Here is a 17,477-nt window from a genome sequence, read left to right as displayed (position 1 = left end):
TTCGCTCTCTCTCTCTCTCTCTCTCTCTCTCTCTCTCTCTCTCTCTTTCTCTCTCAGACTCGCCATCAGTATTTCAGCGCTTCCTGTTCGCGCCGTTGCTGCCGCCGCTGCCGTCGTTATCTCCTCCTTGAGCCCCCACTAGCTTCCTCCTGTTATAGCTAGCTGTTAGCCTACCTTGCAATTTTGCTCCACATTCGTCCGTCTTTACCTTTTCGACACTCGCCGGGATAGATTTTGACGAATTGCAGATAATCATGGCCAATTGAGGTGAGGGTGTCGCAGCTCACATATTTTCCAGAAATTATCTGATTATGACAGAAGTTGCTGCCCGTTTTACATTACTTGCTTATTTATTTTTTATCACTTTTTATCAATTTATTTCTATTATATTATCAATTATCGACGCCCACTAACAATACTCTAACTTGATATTATTGTAATAACTATGACTATAGTTTTTATTTCATTAGTAAATATTTAACCGATTGTCCTAGCTGTTTTCGAAAATTTTTTATTTAATTTTTTATTTTAATCTCACATCATTTATCTTACACAATTGTAATTAATCTGTAATATTCAATTTTCTTTTAAATTAATAATACTTACTTCAGTTATCTTTTTATTTAGCTTTATAAACATATTGCGTTATATCACTATTTAATCTTATAACCATACTATAACATATTTTTATAGAAGAATCAAAATAGAGAAGACATTTCTAATCATAGTGTCATTTTTATATAATTAAGCTATTAAAACTCAAGTTTACGAACGATGAAAATCAAATTTGATTGAAAAATAAACATATCAATTTGAAAATATATAATATTTATATCTATGCAATATACAATATTATTAGGAGAGTTATATGTAAATTTCATTTAATTTTAAGAATCAGTTTTTAGCTTTTTCATTGACATTTATAAAAATATATTGTTAAGGAAAATATAATACTTAAATGTATTAACGGTATTAAAAATTTTATATTAAAAGTAATATATTTTATTATATATAGATTCATATCACTTTCAATTATTTTAATAAATTATATGAATATAATTATATGAATATAAAATCTACTTTTTAAGGTGAAAAATATAAATTATCCGACTATAATTAAAAGATAACTAATTAAAATATTAGTATCAATAAAAATAATCAGCATATAATACACTAATATGATTTATTTTTATATTAATTATCATTTATTTATTCATTATTATATTTAGGCTTGATATTATATATGAATATATACATTGTAAATAAAATTTTATATCGTTATTTAAATTGCTAGACATTTATATTTTTATACAATTCTTATTATTTCGTTAAAAATTCAATAATTTACAATTATTGTATTAAATAATAACATTTATTCGATTTAAAATAAAAAGTTTAAGTAATTTAAAAATTTAAAAGGTATTGAAGTCATTTATGATTTAAGTAAATATAAAACAAGTTTCTACATATAACTATGGAATATGATATTGAACAATAAAATTTTGAAATTAAAATGAAAATAGAATTTGTTATAAAAAATAATTGATGTTGATTAATCTAAAAAGCATGCAATTTACTTTTAACAATTATTATAAACAAGAATTAAATAAATAAATTGAAAAATCAATTATCGTGCAGAATTTAATGGTTATTAACGATAAGCATTTAAATAATAGAGAAAATAAAATATCTTAGATTCTAAATGATACATTCGAAATAAAGTTATTTCAAGAAGCGATCTTAATTTCTTGTTATTAAAATAGAAAATAGAATTTAATATTCATTATCTAAAATCAGAATATTTTAAGACGATTACAAAGTGGAGAAGCAAAAGTTGGCTTTAACATTGTTACTCGGTGGTTGTCAGCAAGCGACGGAGAAGGACGTGAAGGTTCGCTGCTCCTAGAAACTCTTAGCCCGTGATCAATAACCTCTCTTTGGATGGCAATACCATTTTTTTATTTTTTACTTTTGCGCTTGCTCCGAGCTGACTAATGTCCATCTGTATTATGATCTTTTGATTCCTTCTGATATTTCTTAATGGCAAACATTTACGTCATTCAAGCCTTCAGGGAAATTTTGTTTTATAGCTGCTTGTTTATAATTATTTATAAAAGTGCACAGGCTTAATATTTTTTCAACGAAATTTATATAATCGATCCATTCATTAAGTAATTGGATTTTTGAATAAAAATTCTAAAATTGGAAAGATAAAAATTCTAAAGTTTGCAAGTATATAATAATTTTAAATATGAAATGGTCAATTAATGAGTGTATGGAAATAATTTATGAATTGAAAGTTAAAAAAAATTCAACATTCAAGGATGTTTTTCTATTACAAATAATAATTACAGGTTAATAAATTCTTTAGAAATTATTCATTTTAACGTTACTAAGATTACAAATTATTATTGTATTGAAGTACAATTTATACTTTCTAATACACTGAAGTTTAAATTTATAATTAAATTCGGCATTTAAATTTTTTTAACATTTTGTATTCAAATACTGAAGATTGGATTATCTATCAGAAAAATTTTAATTCTTAAATTAATTATAATGTAAATAAAAGTAAACAATCATAACTTTGATTATAATTATGATCTTATTATTAATGCTTTATAATGATAATGCGTATAATTTAATTAATATAATTATTATTTATTAAAATAATGATTAATTATACAATGAAGAATTGTGTTTCGGAAGCAGTTAGATCGATCAATCGTTTCAAAATATTCCTTTATTTGACTTTCTTAAAAAAAAGATTTACAACAATAATTATGTCAACAATAAATGATTGTTATCATAAAATTGATCAAATAAGTATTTTTTAATGAGTAATTCAATATATTGTAATAGTTTATTAATAAAATTTGCATATAAAATGTTATTGAATTCATTTTACGAATTATTGTTTTTTTTTTACGAATTACTGTTACTGTTATGTACGTGAGCTATCTAAAAAAAATGTTTATATATGCTGTTAACGTATTGCAAGATTCAAAATGCTGGGGAAATAAAATAGCATACAAATGCACAAATAACATTATGAGAGGGAGAAAGACAGAAACAAAGAGAGAGAGAGATATATGAAAAAAGTGCTGTGTGGGAGAACATTATGTTTCAAATATTCTTTCGTGTCCTTGTCTTATTTATTTAGTGATTCTAGGCTGATGTTTGAATAATATAAAATAAACTAAATATACAATTGGGCTAAGTTTCTGCTCCTGATTATCCTTCCATCTTCTTTTCTTTATGTTTGGAGGATACAAACTAGGTTGTTATTCACATTTTAAATGAGTATTTCTTGAGTATACTAGAAGAATAATGGTTATATAGAAGTACACTCAGGTTGTTTGAGTCGTATCACAATAATTTGCTATGTATTCAAATAAATCAGCAGCTTATAAATTCAAAGTATTTATACATTAGTTATTTAATTATAAATTGGTTTATTTTGAAATAATTTTTTAAAGTTAATAGGTTATAAGTTATAAGATGAAAATATGAATTAAATAAAATAATATTTTCATGTATACATTCGAATAATTACGCAAATTATTATTATAATGCTGCTATTTAAATAATTTAAATAATCATATAAATAATGTTTTTTTTAAAGCTTTTGAAGTATTCAGTTGCTTAACAATAATATTTTTAGTTATTTTAATTATCTATACGATATTTTTTATATAAAAATTTATATATTATCTTAAATTAATTTATGTATTTCTTATCAATTGAATTATTATAAACAAAAACATTTCGAATTAATTTAAATCGATTGAACAATATTAAATTTATCTCAATTTGAAGTATTTTATTATTAATAAATAAATCTTACATATTAATTTTCTTACACTTATTGCATTATATAATAAATGCATGAATATGTTATTTCCCTTCTATGTTACAAAACAAGATAAATTAAATAAATTGTTTGCTATGTATTCAATTCTAAATCAATCCTTGTCAATTTAAATTTAAATTAATCCTTATATCAAATTTTGATTAAATTTTCATAATTTAATAAATATAATTGCACTGCTTAACATTATATTTATAACAGTTTAATAATACAAATGAATATTATTGATACATTTAGTTAGTGCAACTAAATGTAATTTTTGTATGGATATAAATCTTCTACTTAGCGTTTCTATTTTATTTTTATGATTAAATCAATTACTATTAAAAATACAATTGTAAAAAACAACTAAAAATTTTTTAATTCTTTATTTATAAGATATTTCATACATGAGGATCTTAACTTTTGGTGATTTTATAAATTTCATAAGCGAGCTATCATTCATTATATATATTTTAGATTGTTCATAAATACGTAACTGTAATTCTGAGAAGAGAATCTTAAAATGTTTCTCATTACAATAATAATAATTTGAAGATAGATTTGGTTATTGTATATGATTTAACGTTGAGAATAGTCTGTTACATATTCTCTCAACTGTATACACAAACAGCATGTATATAAATAGTCGAGTTTTCGTACAGTATAAAATGTAACACTTTAATCTACAGCCCTGCATTCAATTAAGTTTAACAGATATTACTTTCTATTAAAACTATCACAAACTTATTAATGAAATGCAAAAATTTAAACTTAAAATAAAATTCACTACAAATGGCACACAAGTATAATATAGAGCTGGTAATTTATTTGAAATAACTTCTTATATTCCTAAGTAAAAAAATTATTGTAAAATCATATTTAAAAAGTATTAAATTATAACAAACAAATATATAATATATAATACCACTTGCTGATATATTTATGATTTTGATACTTATTTAAAGCTGCGAAAGTATATATAAACAAGAATATTAAAAAAAAACCACATCTATGAGAAGCTTTGTGTTAAATCAAGTTTAAGTAAATATTCAACTCTCATTAAACATGCTTACACTAGTTATTGGAAAGATGAAATTTGGCATCTGCATAAAATAATATTATACAATTAAAGCGAATAAATTTTATATTTATAAAACTAATTTATTCAGACTATTTACTATTTTCTGCACATTGATGACAGTAAAGACGAAATTATAATATTAAAAGAATGAATATGCAAATTCTAGCTGATACAAAGATCTCAAAGTAACATTATGGCATTTGACCTTATTCAAATATAAACTTGCTTTAGAATAAACTATGGTATACTACTTATTATTCCTATGTACATTTAGTAATTATAATAAGAAAAGAAATCACCATTTTAAATGTTTGGACAATATAATTTGGTAAACATACAAGTTAATATAATATTTATTAAAAAGATCAAAAATATAAAAATACGATGTTCACGAAAACTATCTTTAATAAATAAATTATACAGAAGCTATTGGAGACATTAGTAAAATCTTGTGAAAAATTAATATGTTGAATGATTTGCTTTACGTAACATAATAATATCAAATGCAAAAATATTAATTCTTACATAGGAAACAAAGTATAAACGTATAATAAACAACAATTTTCAAGCGGTTTTTAAATAAAAAATTATCGTTTTTTAATACTTTTCCTAAGCGAATCATGTCTATTCTTATGACTCAATTACATTATATTTCAGACTCATTAAAAACAAAATACATATGTATATATATATATATATATATATATATATATATGTATATATATATATATATGTATAACACAGATTGACAACGATCCTAAGTTCAAAATAGCTCCTTATTATGTTTCATCGATCTTTATACGATTGGGCCTCGACTCATTTTGACTTTTATCTCCACTCTCATTTTCCTCTTCTTCATCATCTTCATCTTCTTCCTCCTCTTCCTCGTCTTCTTCCTCTTCTTCATCCTCATCGTTGTTATGCTTAGAATCATCATCCGTATACTGCATGCTGCTGCAATTTGTTTGATCTTCTGGATCTTCAACAATATCCTGTTCTTGATCAAGGAAATCGGTTGGAACAAACTCCATATGCTCACTAAAATTGTTTCTCGAATCGTCGTTATTATCTGATTAAAATAATAAAATTACATGGTAGTATTTAAAATTTTTATTTGGCGGATAATATAAACTTGTTTTAATAAATATCCTTTAATTAATAAAGGAATTCATATTATAAAATTAATTCTATATATAATATTAAAATATTATTAAAAATAATTTTATATTAGTTATATGTAGTTATAAATAAATAAAATAATTAATTATTTTACAGATCTCTTAACAATATTCATAGCGTTCATCAATATTTTTAATTTATGGTTAATTTATATTACGAAAAGTAATTTTATTTTTTATTCCCTTTTTTCGTTTCTAAAAGTAGTATATTCCTGGATATTATGCAAAATAACGACTATAAAAATAATATTAAATTTGTGAATTTTAAAAATCTTTGCATTGATATTTTGTAGGTCGACAAAAACTGAATTTTTTTCTCATAACGAAGGCATAAATTTGCTATAAATTTTTCATACTCTGTTTAAGAAACTATTGGCTTCAATTAACGTTTAAAGGTTAAAGTACAACCTGAAAAATGTCAATATTAACTGTTAAATGTAGCAAAAAAAAATTTTTCCGAGTTATAAAGTAAGCTGTCAACATTGTAGAACCATAAATTGATTTTATGTATTCTAGTAATTTTTTGTATTATCTCATTATTTAAGAAATAAAAGTGTTGAATCATATACAATATAAATGTCTATTATTTAATTAAATTAAATATAATTCTTTTACTTTTTGTCTTTAATCATTATTTGCTAAATTACTTGTAAAGAAGTAGTATATAATAATAGAATATTCTCAATGCTGACGCCACATAGAAATAATGATTTACCCATATCGGAGCTGACATCGGCGAATTCGATATCCTGCCCACCAGGGTCGTCTTCTTCATTTATCCCGATGAAAGTCTCGAAATTCGGTGGGGTTGAGCAGCTGTCCTCTTCCTCATTGTCATGGTAGATTGCTTCGGATGGGCTGAGTGGGATATCAAGCGGTTCAACCTTAACAGTGGGCGAGCAAGATCTATGGCGTTGATCCTCGGTTGTTGAAGGTCGTTGGAGACGGATTTTAGTAAAAGGATGGGCTTCCGGTACTTGTGAGGGTAGATTCCGGCGTTTTTGGCCTCGCTTTGGATTAATGAGATGAGACGCAGAGCTGCTGGTATGATTGGTTGAAGCTGATGGTTTGTCTTTGGTTTCGTTGCTGATGCGATTCATTAATTGGTGAGGAACTAGATTCTTTGTCTGTGGTATAAGTAGAGGTGGTTTTGGATTCTGAAATTTAATATACAAAGATTTAAATCATTAATATTAGCATTAACATTTTTTAAGTACTTTTGTAAATTCTATTATAATTGAATGTTACAGTTTTTTAAAAATAACTTATCTTTATTATGCAGGATATTAATGAATGAAGTACAGTAAATTGAATAATAATGAATTAGATAATATTTAAAAATTTCTTAAAATGAAAGTGTGCAAGTAAAATTAATTGTTCGTACGTATTGCTATTTGTATAAATGAAAAGTAATTACGTTTAAATATTAACAAAATAAAATAAACTAAATTGCTTTATTAGCAATTTATCATATAAATAATTTTTAAAACTGATAATTCAAATTATTATAACGCAATTGAATATTTTATAAAAAATTCTTTATTATAAATATAAAATTTCTAATTTTATATTTATAATTTTTTCTTTCAATAAATATTACGTTTAGTATAAGCCCTTATTCAACTTCTTTTAAATTTTTATTATTACAATATAAATTTAAATTCGTACTTGCGAATTACTCGGTCCGGCCAAGCCTTTGACTTGTAATGCCTCGGCGGCATTCAGCAATTGCGGAAGCTTGTCATGAGCTACGTTAACTTCTCCTCGATACATAAATTTGACTAGAGCTTCAACCTCCCAAAATTTGAGATCTTTCATGAGAATTATTGGATGCTGACAAGGATTTTCACGCAGGAGCTGGGCTAAATAGTCACTGCACGAGGATAAGATCATCTTATGACATTTGAGAGAACGACCTTCGCAAGCTAGCGTCACGTCGACAAACTGCTCGCTATCTAATAGGGATGGAAAACTGAGCTGCATGTTGCTATGGTAACTGTTCCACCTGAGGCAAACCTGTTTTCAAAAAATTTCTATGAATATTTTTAGGCAGGGGTGTGAGTTTTAAATAGACTTTTATTATTTATTATTTAAATTGTATCCATTTTAAAATTATTTCTTATCGATCTTATCGGCAAAATATGTATGATTACTATATTTATACTCATTCCATATACAACATTATAAATAAAACGTCTTTTTTTATTTTAAATATTTCACGGTGGATAATAAAATGTAATAAAAGTATATATATTTCTCTGTTATTTTAAATAAGACGTGACACATAAGAAACATAAGAAAAGAAGTAGAATTGTAATTTGAATTGAGAATTAATAATATCTTCGTAAATTTATAAAATACTCACTTCGGTAGATTGTTGGGGCAAGATAGCTTGTGGTAGTCCTTGTTGTACGTTTTGTACGCTTTGACGTACTGGCATTTTAATGCTTGTGGGCGCAATTTGCTTGACTTTCAGCGGTATTGCCTTCAGCACAAGTGCCTTGGTGGACCTCTGTTGTTGCTGCTGCTGTTGCTGCTGCTGTTGTTGCTGTTGTTGTTGCTGCTGTTGTTGTTGTCGCTGTTGCTGTTGGACAAGAGGAGCCGGTGCGATGTTGCGCAGCTGGCGTACGAGATTTTGTGTGGCGAGCCTTAGAGCTTTAGATGAATGCGTTTGTTCCTGTTCTCGCTTACCGAAATCACTCATCACTGTAATGCAAACATATGTTCATTAATTTCAGATTTACTCACAGCTGCTCTCAACACGCGCATCTAGATTTTCACGTTGTTTCGGAATTGGCTAGAAAAGGATGTTGAAAGAAAGCATTTCGGGTATTGGATCGGACAGTTGTTTTTTCAAGAAAGATGCATTGATTTTAAACGAATTTTAATTCCTTTCAGAGTAAAAGAATTTAGTTTTCTATATGTATTTATATATTTATTTTATACTATGTCTAATATTAACTACTCTTCAATAGGAGAAAAAATTAAAAAATATTATATTATCATTTGCTTACTTAAAAAAAAGATAATAAATTCGATATATAATCACGATGTATTTGTGCTAGTCCGGCTATTATATAGTCGATATCGTATATTACATAATAGAAATTTAACATATACATACTTGTCATTTTTTCTTTACTTCTTAATTATATCACCGAAAACTTGTGATAAATTAATTTCAAAACGTATCTTATAAAATATTTATAAGCATGTATCGAATACAAAATAGAAAATTGAAATTGATATAAAATTAATAAACGATTCCTAGATAAAATAAAATATAATAGTCTTTTATCTAGGAATACATTTATATAGATAAATTACAGTTATATGATATTACGTGTATATTTATATCAATACCTATAATTTCTTCCATATGTACATGTATAGACTAAATTATCTTGTTTATAGATAATATATTGTTAAATTTATATTATTTAGATAAAATTAGCATTCTAACAAAAATATATTTTAATTAAAGATAAATTCGTATATACAACTGAAAAATAAAGGTTGATTTTATTTTTATACTTAATTAATAATTGCCTAATTAATAGTACTGTTGTTATCTTTAATACTAGACTTTTGATGCAAAACACGGTTAATGAAAATATTTGAAAAAAATTTATCTATTAAATTTATTAATTAAAGTATTAGCAACAGTATCAATATACAATCAATACTATAAAACTATGATTATTCAAAAGTTGGATAGAATACATTAATCCATTAGTGTGATTTTAAAATAATTGAAGTTTATTTATGTAAGAATGACACAGTAAAGTATTCAAATTATTTTAAATATAATTAAAGCGATAGAAATAAAATTTTTTAATAACATAAATAGATATTTCATTGATTACTCAACTTTGTTACGCCTTTTATATTATATTTAAATGTATTTTGTGAGAGTAATTTTTATCGTCAACGGAGAGATTGCACAAGCTCATATTATATGCATGTTGATTAACTTAGAAAATAAAAAATTAGGATTTTTAAGGCTTTATTTATGTATTGATTATTTGAAAGAATATATGTTATTTGTAGAACAAGAAAAAGTGTTTTTGAGTTGAAATAAAATTTTTCTCATTTTTGGCGCCCGATATAATTATGTGAACAGATTTAAGCGCTAGCTTTGAAAAGATTGTTAAGCATGAAAAATCTCAGAAAATAATAGTAAAAATTATATTAAGAATGAAGATTCCATTGATGATTTCACATAACGCATGTCATTAAGAATTAAGTTCAAATTAAGTAAAAGTTAAATAAAAATATTTTTAATTTTTGTGATGTTTCAAATTTTGTACAATAGGCTATCTCTGATAGCAACGAAATATTGGTGTTAATTAAAAGTAATCTGAATAAGTTGCCACAATCGCCTTGATTAATGTTGATTAGTCAATTTTAAAAAATTCTGTGATTTTCCAAGTTATTCTATGTCGATTATTCCAAGTTATTAATTAAAAATTATTAACAAATTATAATTCATACTTTTAAATTTGTTTATATTATTTTCGTTATTTAGTAGGTATAAATTTATTTAATATTATTATAAAAAGTGATGTTTTAAAAAATGATTTAATTTAAATTTAATATTTTTCTTTGTAAAAAATCTTAGTTATCGACAGAATATACGCAATTGGCATTCTATTATAAAAGTGTTTTTATGAATATTTTATAAATATATTTTAATAATAAATATAAAAATCGTGAACTAGATAAATTCAAAGTTTGAGATTACTGTATGTAAATGAAAGTAAAAAAAAAGTAAATAAGATATACTCGGCGTGACTTTACTTTGGATCGATGTATTGGATTTTTGTATTGGATGTTAATCCAATATTTATCAAGAAATATATTTATATTTTAATGTATTATGTAACTACTCTAGATTATATTAAATATGCTAAATACATTAAATATCTTTTTTTCGCATATTTATCCTTAAATAAGATAAAAAAATATAATTATCTAGCTAATCTTCTCCGAAGGATGAATTTTAATTTTAAAATGTATTTTTTAATGTGCAGTAGAATACACCTCTCAATTGAGTTTTAAGCACTAGCATAAGTTGTATGTAAGAATAAATAAAAGTGTAAGAGAATGAAAGAGAATAGAAAATATAATATGATTTTGAAATACATCACTCGGATTTGAAAATCTATTGAAGGGCGCAAATATTAGATGAAAGGGGTAGATGAGCGAATTTATGGAAGTTTAGAATCCGATTTACCCTGGTATCTCCTGCCAATGAGTCTACCACCATGATGCACACGGAGATGTCGATGTAGGTTGGTGGTGCCGCACTGACGTGGGTTAGCTCCGCCTCTAACGACGACGGCCCCACATATCCTGCATTGAGCACGCAGCGGATCGTTAGAACAGAGATCGAAATGGGCCCAGACAGCGCTCGGATTGGCCATTGCCCGGAGGCTGCGCGAGTGCGAGCGCACTCGAGTTAGCATAGGGTAGGAGCCGGCTCCAGGAGAGCGACTGCTCGCTGGCCTAGGATTATCCTGCAATAGAACCTTCTCTTCATAGTAGCTGTCTTCATCCTCGGGTTCCTGCTTCATAGTAGAAGCTGTTAAATGCTGCTTGCCATCCTCCTCCTTTAAACCGGCCTCTTCGTTCTTTGTCGAAGAGCTCGCGCCACTTGAGCTTGTAAAAAATCCGGGTTTCCCATTGCGCATGCTTGAGATACTCTTGGCCGCGCGCTTTGAGTCCGAAGATACAAGGCTCCGGCTGCTGTTCTTCAGCGACATCCTAAGTCCAAGGTCGATCAAGTAAGCGCTTTAATTTTTAAGAGGAGTGGCAAAGTGGGGATGACTGCAAGGCTATCAACGATTGTTTTTACATAAGGTCGTTGGCTCTATAGGCTTTCTCCTGATTTTAAAGAGCTTCTATACAGTGTTAAATATTTTGATCGACTAAGTGACATAATAGTTTTTATAATAAAGATAAAATAGTAATAAGAATTAAATAAAATATTTCTCACACATTCCGTTTCAAGTGAAATTATGGCTTCAAAACAAGTAAAGTAAACTTTAAGCAGTGATTAGTTCAAATTAAAATCAAATGTAATTATATTTCTCATAAATTTTATATGTTCTTAGTTAAAAACAATCAATGATACCTTATTCTATATTATTTTTATTAAACTAAGAATATTCCTCTATGTAAATATATGCGACATGCCAATTGACTTTTTAAACTATATTGTGACATGTTACAAAATGCAGATTAGATTGGAATAATTTTCATTTAATATTTTGAAGATGGATAGAAAACTTTTAATTATATATTTCAGAACTCTAGTAACAGTAATTTATATAAATTCTGAATATTAATAAAGACAAAATATCTTACTATTAGTATAATTATTCGTTCTTTTTTTTTAAATAGTATTGCCATTGATAAGTTTCCAGAAAGTTGGTTAATGAGTGGATCTACTGCATTTGCTCAATACACGTACTGAGATACGTCGATATAAGACTCTCATGAAGGTTTGAGTTGTTACTGTGACTTGTCGACCCTTTCCACATGTTAATGCAATAAAAAGGTACTTGCTTTTGAATTTTATCGATTGAATTATTTCTCGCAACAAGTAGCTACAACTGTATCTATTTGATGAAAATTGACGATTACCTTTGCTTCTCAAAGTTTTTGTTCATGGCGAATATTACATCAGCTCTCGTGCAATTAATTGAAAGATTGGACTGACCGTTTTTTACCTGCAAGTGAAAGAAAAATCACCGAATTATCAGTGTATTCACTGCGTAATAATAGAAATTTCAGATCCGAGGGCTTATTATAATGATTTTTCACGGATTGCGGACATGTTATCGAGGGCGAATGAGAGAGTTGAATAACGTTTAACATGCAGATAAGTGAAGAAAACATCTGATAATAAGTATGTGAAACTTCAGCAAGGGGAAAAGTGTTCTCAAGCGAAGTTCGCTGGGTTCGAACATATTCGTTATTCTCCTTCATGGAAGTATTTCAGTAAGTGCTGAATTGGACTACAAAAAGATTAATTTATCCTTTTTATTTTTTTTTATAAACTCATAAAAATTTCCTCTAATAGATTTATTTTATAACTAATTCTTATACAATCGTTCGTTATAATTTATTAACCGATAAATAAGAGTTTCTTCTATTTTTTCATGGATTAGGTTATAACATATTTCCTACGAAAGAAAGCATTATAAAAATACTGTATTGTTTTAATTCAAAGTGTACACATGTATCTTTAGCTATTTAACTAAGCATAGTGTATTTATCCGTATATCGTGCTATTATATTAGCCTAATATAATTTTTTAATAATATAATTATTAACTCACATATATTAAATAATAATAGGTGAAATCTTATGTTAAAATATATAATATTTTGTATCTTCAGAAAGCTAAAATTTGGTTCAGATAATCATGAGTACATATTATTAGTGGAATCAGTAAGCATTGCATTATTAACGTAAATTTTAACTTAATATGTTTAATTATAGAATTAGCATTCATACGAACCTATAAAACTTATTAAATGTGAATAAATTCGAAACGAATTAAATACACGGTAGAGTGTCCATATAATGCACTTATAAAATCCGCGGTTCGAATAAAAGCTTTAATAAAGTATTATTTTTCATTGATGATAAAGTATATTTATCAAAATTATGGTACTAAATCAAAGTAAAAAATAATTTTTTGTATGTCACATTAATCAAATTATCTATAAGTTTTAATACGAAGTTTCACGTGGTTGAAAAATTATTAGCGATAAAATTCATGAAATTTGTGAAACTTATTTAATCATAAGGATTATATGAATCAATGGTTAAAAAAAGATGCAAGGATATGTGAATTCAGATGATTATGATGTAAGCCATTTTATAAAATTTATTGAATATAATAAAAAAAAGGAAATAAAATTCGGTTTAGTTAGGTAATTGTCATAGGGATCGACATCATTTTAGCAAGTTACATGGTTTCCGATATAGAAGTTCTTCGAAGCCTAATGTAGTCGTTTAACTATGTATATTTTCAGTGGGTCGTTACGAGTTCTATAAAAAGAAGCGCCTGCTACAAGCATCGTGATTATTTCCTTGAGTTCGGTGTTACGACATTGTTCGGGAATCGGTCGCGGTTTTCATCTCACGCATAAGTGTTGACCCGTTAATCACGAATCCGATGTACTGCCGAGTCCTCGAAAACAATTAATCCTTTTTTGGCTAAACTAATCACCGTTATGATCTATTCTTCGGGAACATACACATAAAATCACACAAAGGTACACATATATTATAATTGGTATTTCAATCGACGACTATTGAATCTACGATAAAAGAAAACAATTTTGAAATCTACGTGCTATTTAATATTAAATATAACGTACTCGTTAATTAGGATGGTAAATTTTATGTTTAAGTAGTCCCTGAAGGCTAAAATTTATATTTTCTACATATAATATTCGGAGCATTCAAGATTTGCAGATTTCATTGGAATTACCAGGGATTTGTAATTTGTATTCGTAAGTTTACTTATGTTATGAATACATATTTAAGTATTCTAAATACTTAATTATTGATTATTATTTTTCTTTAATAACAGTTATAATTTATTCTTTTGTCAACAAAAAATTTTTTACTCATTTTATTGAATGTTTATTTCTTAAATAATAATATGTGTAACTCATTAATTAAGTCATAATTATTCGGTAGTACTTGTAATTGCAATTGCTAGACTAAATTAAATAGACAAATAATCATTGGCATACCATATTTAAGTTTTAATGCGGGTAGAGTGTTTTATCGATCGACTGTTTGAATATTTCAAAAAATACAAATTTCTAAAATTTATTGCACTCGTCCAAAATTCTTACATACGATGTACGTCTTCAGAATCGAATTTGAATCCGTTAACTAATAATTAATTTGTTAAATTAGGACAGCGCTATGTATGATATTGCGGCCAAGTTTAATTTATTGATTTCAGATAGATGAGAATCCCTAAAAGTACAATAACGATTCATAAATAGTCGAGCCCGTATCTGCATGTATCGACTTTTGAAGTATTACTCGCAAATTGTCATTTAAAAATAATCTTATAGGGTAAGCAAAATAATCTTATAGGGTATACACGATCCTTAAGCTTTTTTCATGGCATGACAATAATGGCATTGTACAATATTGACAGCATGGTAGCAGAGGATATTATTTATTGTTAAAAAAAATCTGAAAATAAATAAATAGACGATGAGAATGCTCAAATGATAGAAAAATGATAGAAGAATGAAGAGTCAAACATAGAGTATACAATCGTAAAAAATGCATGTATCGATGGTGGAATGCGGCAATGATCAAAATTAAAGTAAGGAAATGATGAAAGGATAAAAATAAAATAAGACGAACAATAAATTGAACTTGAGGATTATTACTCGAAAACCGCACGATAAAATTGTTTACGCAAATGTTCAGCCACGCAGTTCAATCAACGATACAACGTAACTTCGGTAAAAGAAGACGAGATTAGTCTCGGGCTCGGAAATTGTAAGTCGAACCCGTGGCTCGACACCGTGTCACACTTCCTCATCCGGCTGGAGTAAGCTATTATATTTATATCACACGTAGTTAGAAAAGGCGCAGGAAAAAGGTGCGTTTGCGCGAGATGAGCGAGAGGGCGAATAATCGTTATCGGCAAAAAGTAGGCGGGCGGGTGGACAGGGGCGAGCGCACACACACGTGTAGAAGTTTAGGTAGTCTCCTTGGGCATTTCCCCCTTGACGCCGCGCTCCGTCGACCTCTATTTTTCCACCTTATCAGGTCGGGTGCGCGAGCATAGGAGAGAGAGACGGTGTTGGCCGGCTTTTTCCTGATCTCGGCGCTTGTACGCGTGGTCTCAACATTACCGCGCACCAGCAATAATATTCCACGGATACTTCGGAGTTTTCCCGTGGTGACGTGGATGCGCGAGTTGTTGCGCCTCTTGGAGTTCGATGGCGGCAACGGCGGCGGCGGCGGCGATGGTGGCGACGGTGGCGTCGGCGATTGCGACGATCGTCCGAGCCACGGAGCTCAGGAGTGACGCGCACGACGACTGAAATTCTCGGCCAGTGTATCGCAGCGCGCATATATACGCGCGCGCGTCTCGACGTGTATATCGACCGATCTCGGGACATACGCAGGCTCTCAGGACCGTCTGTCTCTTTCTCTCGCGCGCGCCATCGTTCCTGTCCCTCCCCTTTTATGACGCGCCACTGACGCACACATATGCACGTACGAGCAAAAACGGGTGCGTGCGCGCGTCTCCGGTCATATACTTCTCGGGCGCTCGGTCCGGGAAATCGAGAACCGTTGTGTCACTAGCGCGATCGATTTTCCAGGTGTTCCACCTTTCTTTATTTCTTTCTTCCCTTCCTTTCTTCATTCTATCCGTTTCTGCCTCTCCCACCCTCTCACCAATCATTCCGCCCGCCCACCCTCATTCCCGGACGAACAGGCTCTCTTGCTTACTCCAGTTTGTGCGTGCGACTAAGAATTAAGAAGCATGACCGAGATGAACCGGCGACGGCTGCTCTGGCTACGACACCGGTTCAGGAGCTCACGCAATCAAACGATTTGTTCCTTTCACTCGGGCACTTCCAGCTTCCTCGGCCTTGCGTCGCACTTGTGGACACTTACAATTCTTGATGACGATCGGCGTTTCGGGTAAGACACAGCGCGGGTGTGCAGGGCGTTGACGCGTGCACAAGACGTCACAGAACGATTTCTTCCCCCGAGCCGGACCCGGCCACGACTAAAATCGAAATCGGTGGCGGCCGAGCTGCAAGCCGCGCGCGGAGCAGGAGAGGCTCCGAGCGCGCATGTGCGTCAGAGCAGCAGCAGCAGCAGTAGCAGCAGCAGCAGCAGTAACAGCAGTAGCAGCAGCAGCAACAAGAACAACAATAACAATAATAATAATAATAATAATAACAACAGAAGCAGCAGTTGCCACGTAATAAAAAAAAGTAGGAGTAGACGTAGAAGCTGCAGCCTGAATAGTCCTGTAAGTTTTCAACGCACTACAAGAATCAACTTTGGATAAATGTTTTTATTGAAGAACAGTTTATCGACACCGGAAACTGGGCTTTTTCTCGACAGACATCGATTTTCCATGCTTTTCTTTTCTGACGGGAGAATGATGCTGATTAATCACGATCAAGGAACTTGATTGATGGGGAGCTGGAGAGCGGGACGCTCGCAACAGCAACCCCCGACCTCTCCAATCTTCCTTAACTCAAGAGCAAAATTTCTCTCCCACCACTTCTTAGATCGAATCCATATATTGCACTTCAGTATTTCTCTAGGATTACATTTTTAATTAACA

The 17,477-nt window shown here is 29.4% G+C and overlaps 1 protein-coding gene across 1 annotated transcript; it reads right to left on the bottom strand.

Annotated features, from left to right (window-relative positions):
- Positions 1-5,696: 5,696 nt before the first annotated feature.
- Positions 5,697-16,996, bottom strand: LOC105360832 (transcription factor GAGA). The gene is made up of 7 exons (XM_011497830.1): positions 16,793-16,996; positions 12,761-12,846; positions 11,349-11,878; positions 8,478-8,830; positions 7,781-8,128; positions 6,828-7,269; positions 5,697-6,003 (listed from the first exon to the last, which is right to left on the bottom strand). The coding sequence occupies exons 2-7, from the start codon at positions 12,784-12,786 to the stop codon at positions 5,714-5,716; spliced, it is 1,989 nt and encodes a 662-aa protein (XP_011496132.1). The 5' UTR covers positions 12,787-12,846; positions 16,793-16,996; the 3' UTR covers positions 5,697-5,713.
- Between the last annotated feature and the right edge of the window lie 481 nt (positions 16,997-17,477).

Source organism: Ceratosolen solmsi, unplaced genomic scaffold, assembly GCF_000503995.2.
Source record: "Ceratosolen solmsi marchali unplaced genomic scaffold, CerSol_1.0 scaffold47, whole genome shotgun sequence".
Lineage (NCBI taxonomy): Eukaryota > Metazoa > Arthropoda > Insecta > Hymenoptera > Agaonidae > Ceratosolen > Ceratosolen solmsi.
Note: the sequence above shows the minus strand (reverse complement) of the source record. Positions and strands in the feature narration are given on the sequence as shown.

Excerpts from the sequence above, each read along its gene's own strand:
- LOC105360832 (XM_011497830.1), bottom strand. The coding sequence starts at position 12,786 with ATGAACAAAAACTTTGAGAAGCAAAG. Across the intron at positions 11,879-12,760 it reads AAAAACTTTGAGAAGCAAAG|GATGTCGCTGAAGAACAGCA; the intron begins GTAATCGTCAAT and ends CCTTGGACTTAG. Across the intron at positions 7,270-7,780 it reads CCGGACCGAGTAATTCGCAA|AATCCAAAACCACCTCTACT; the intron begins GTACGAATTTAA and ends ATTAAATTTCAG.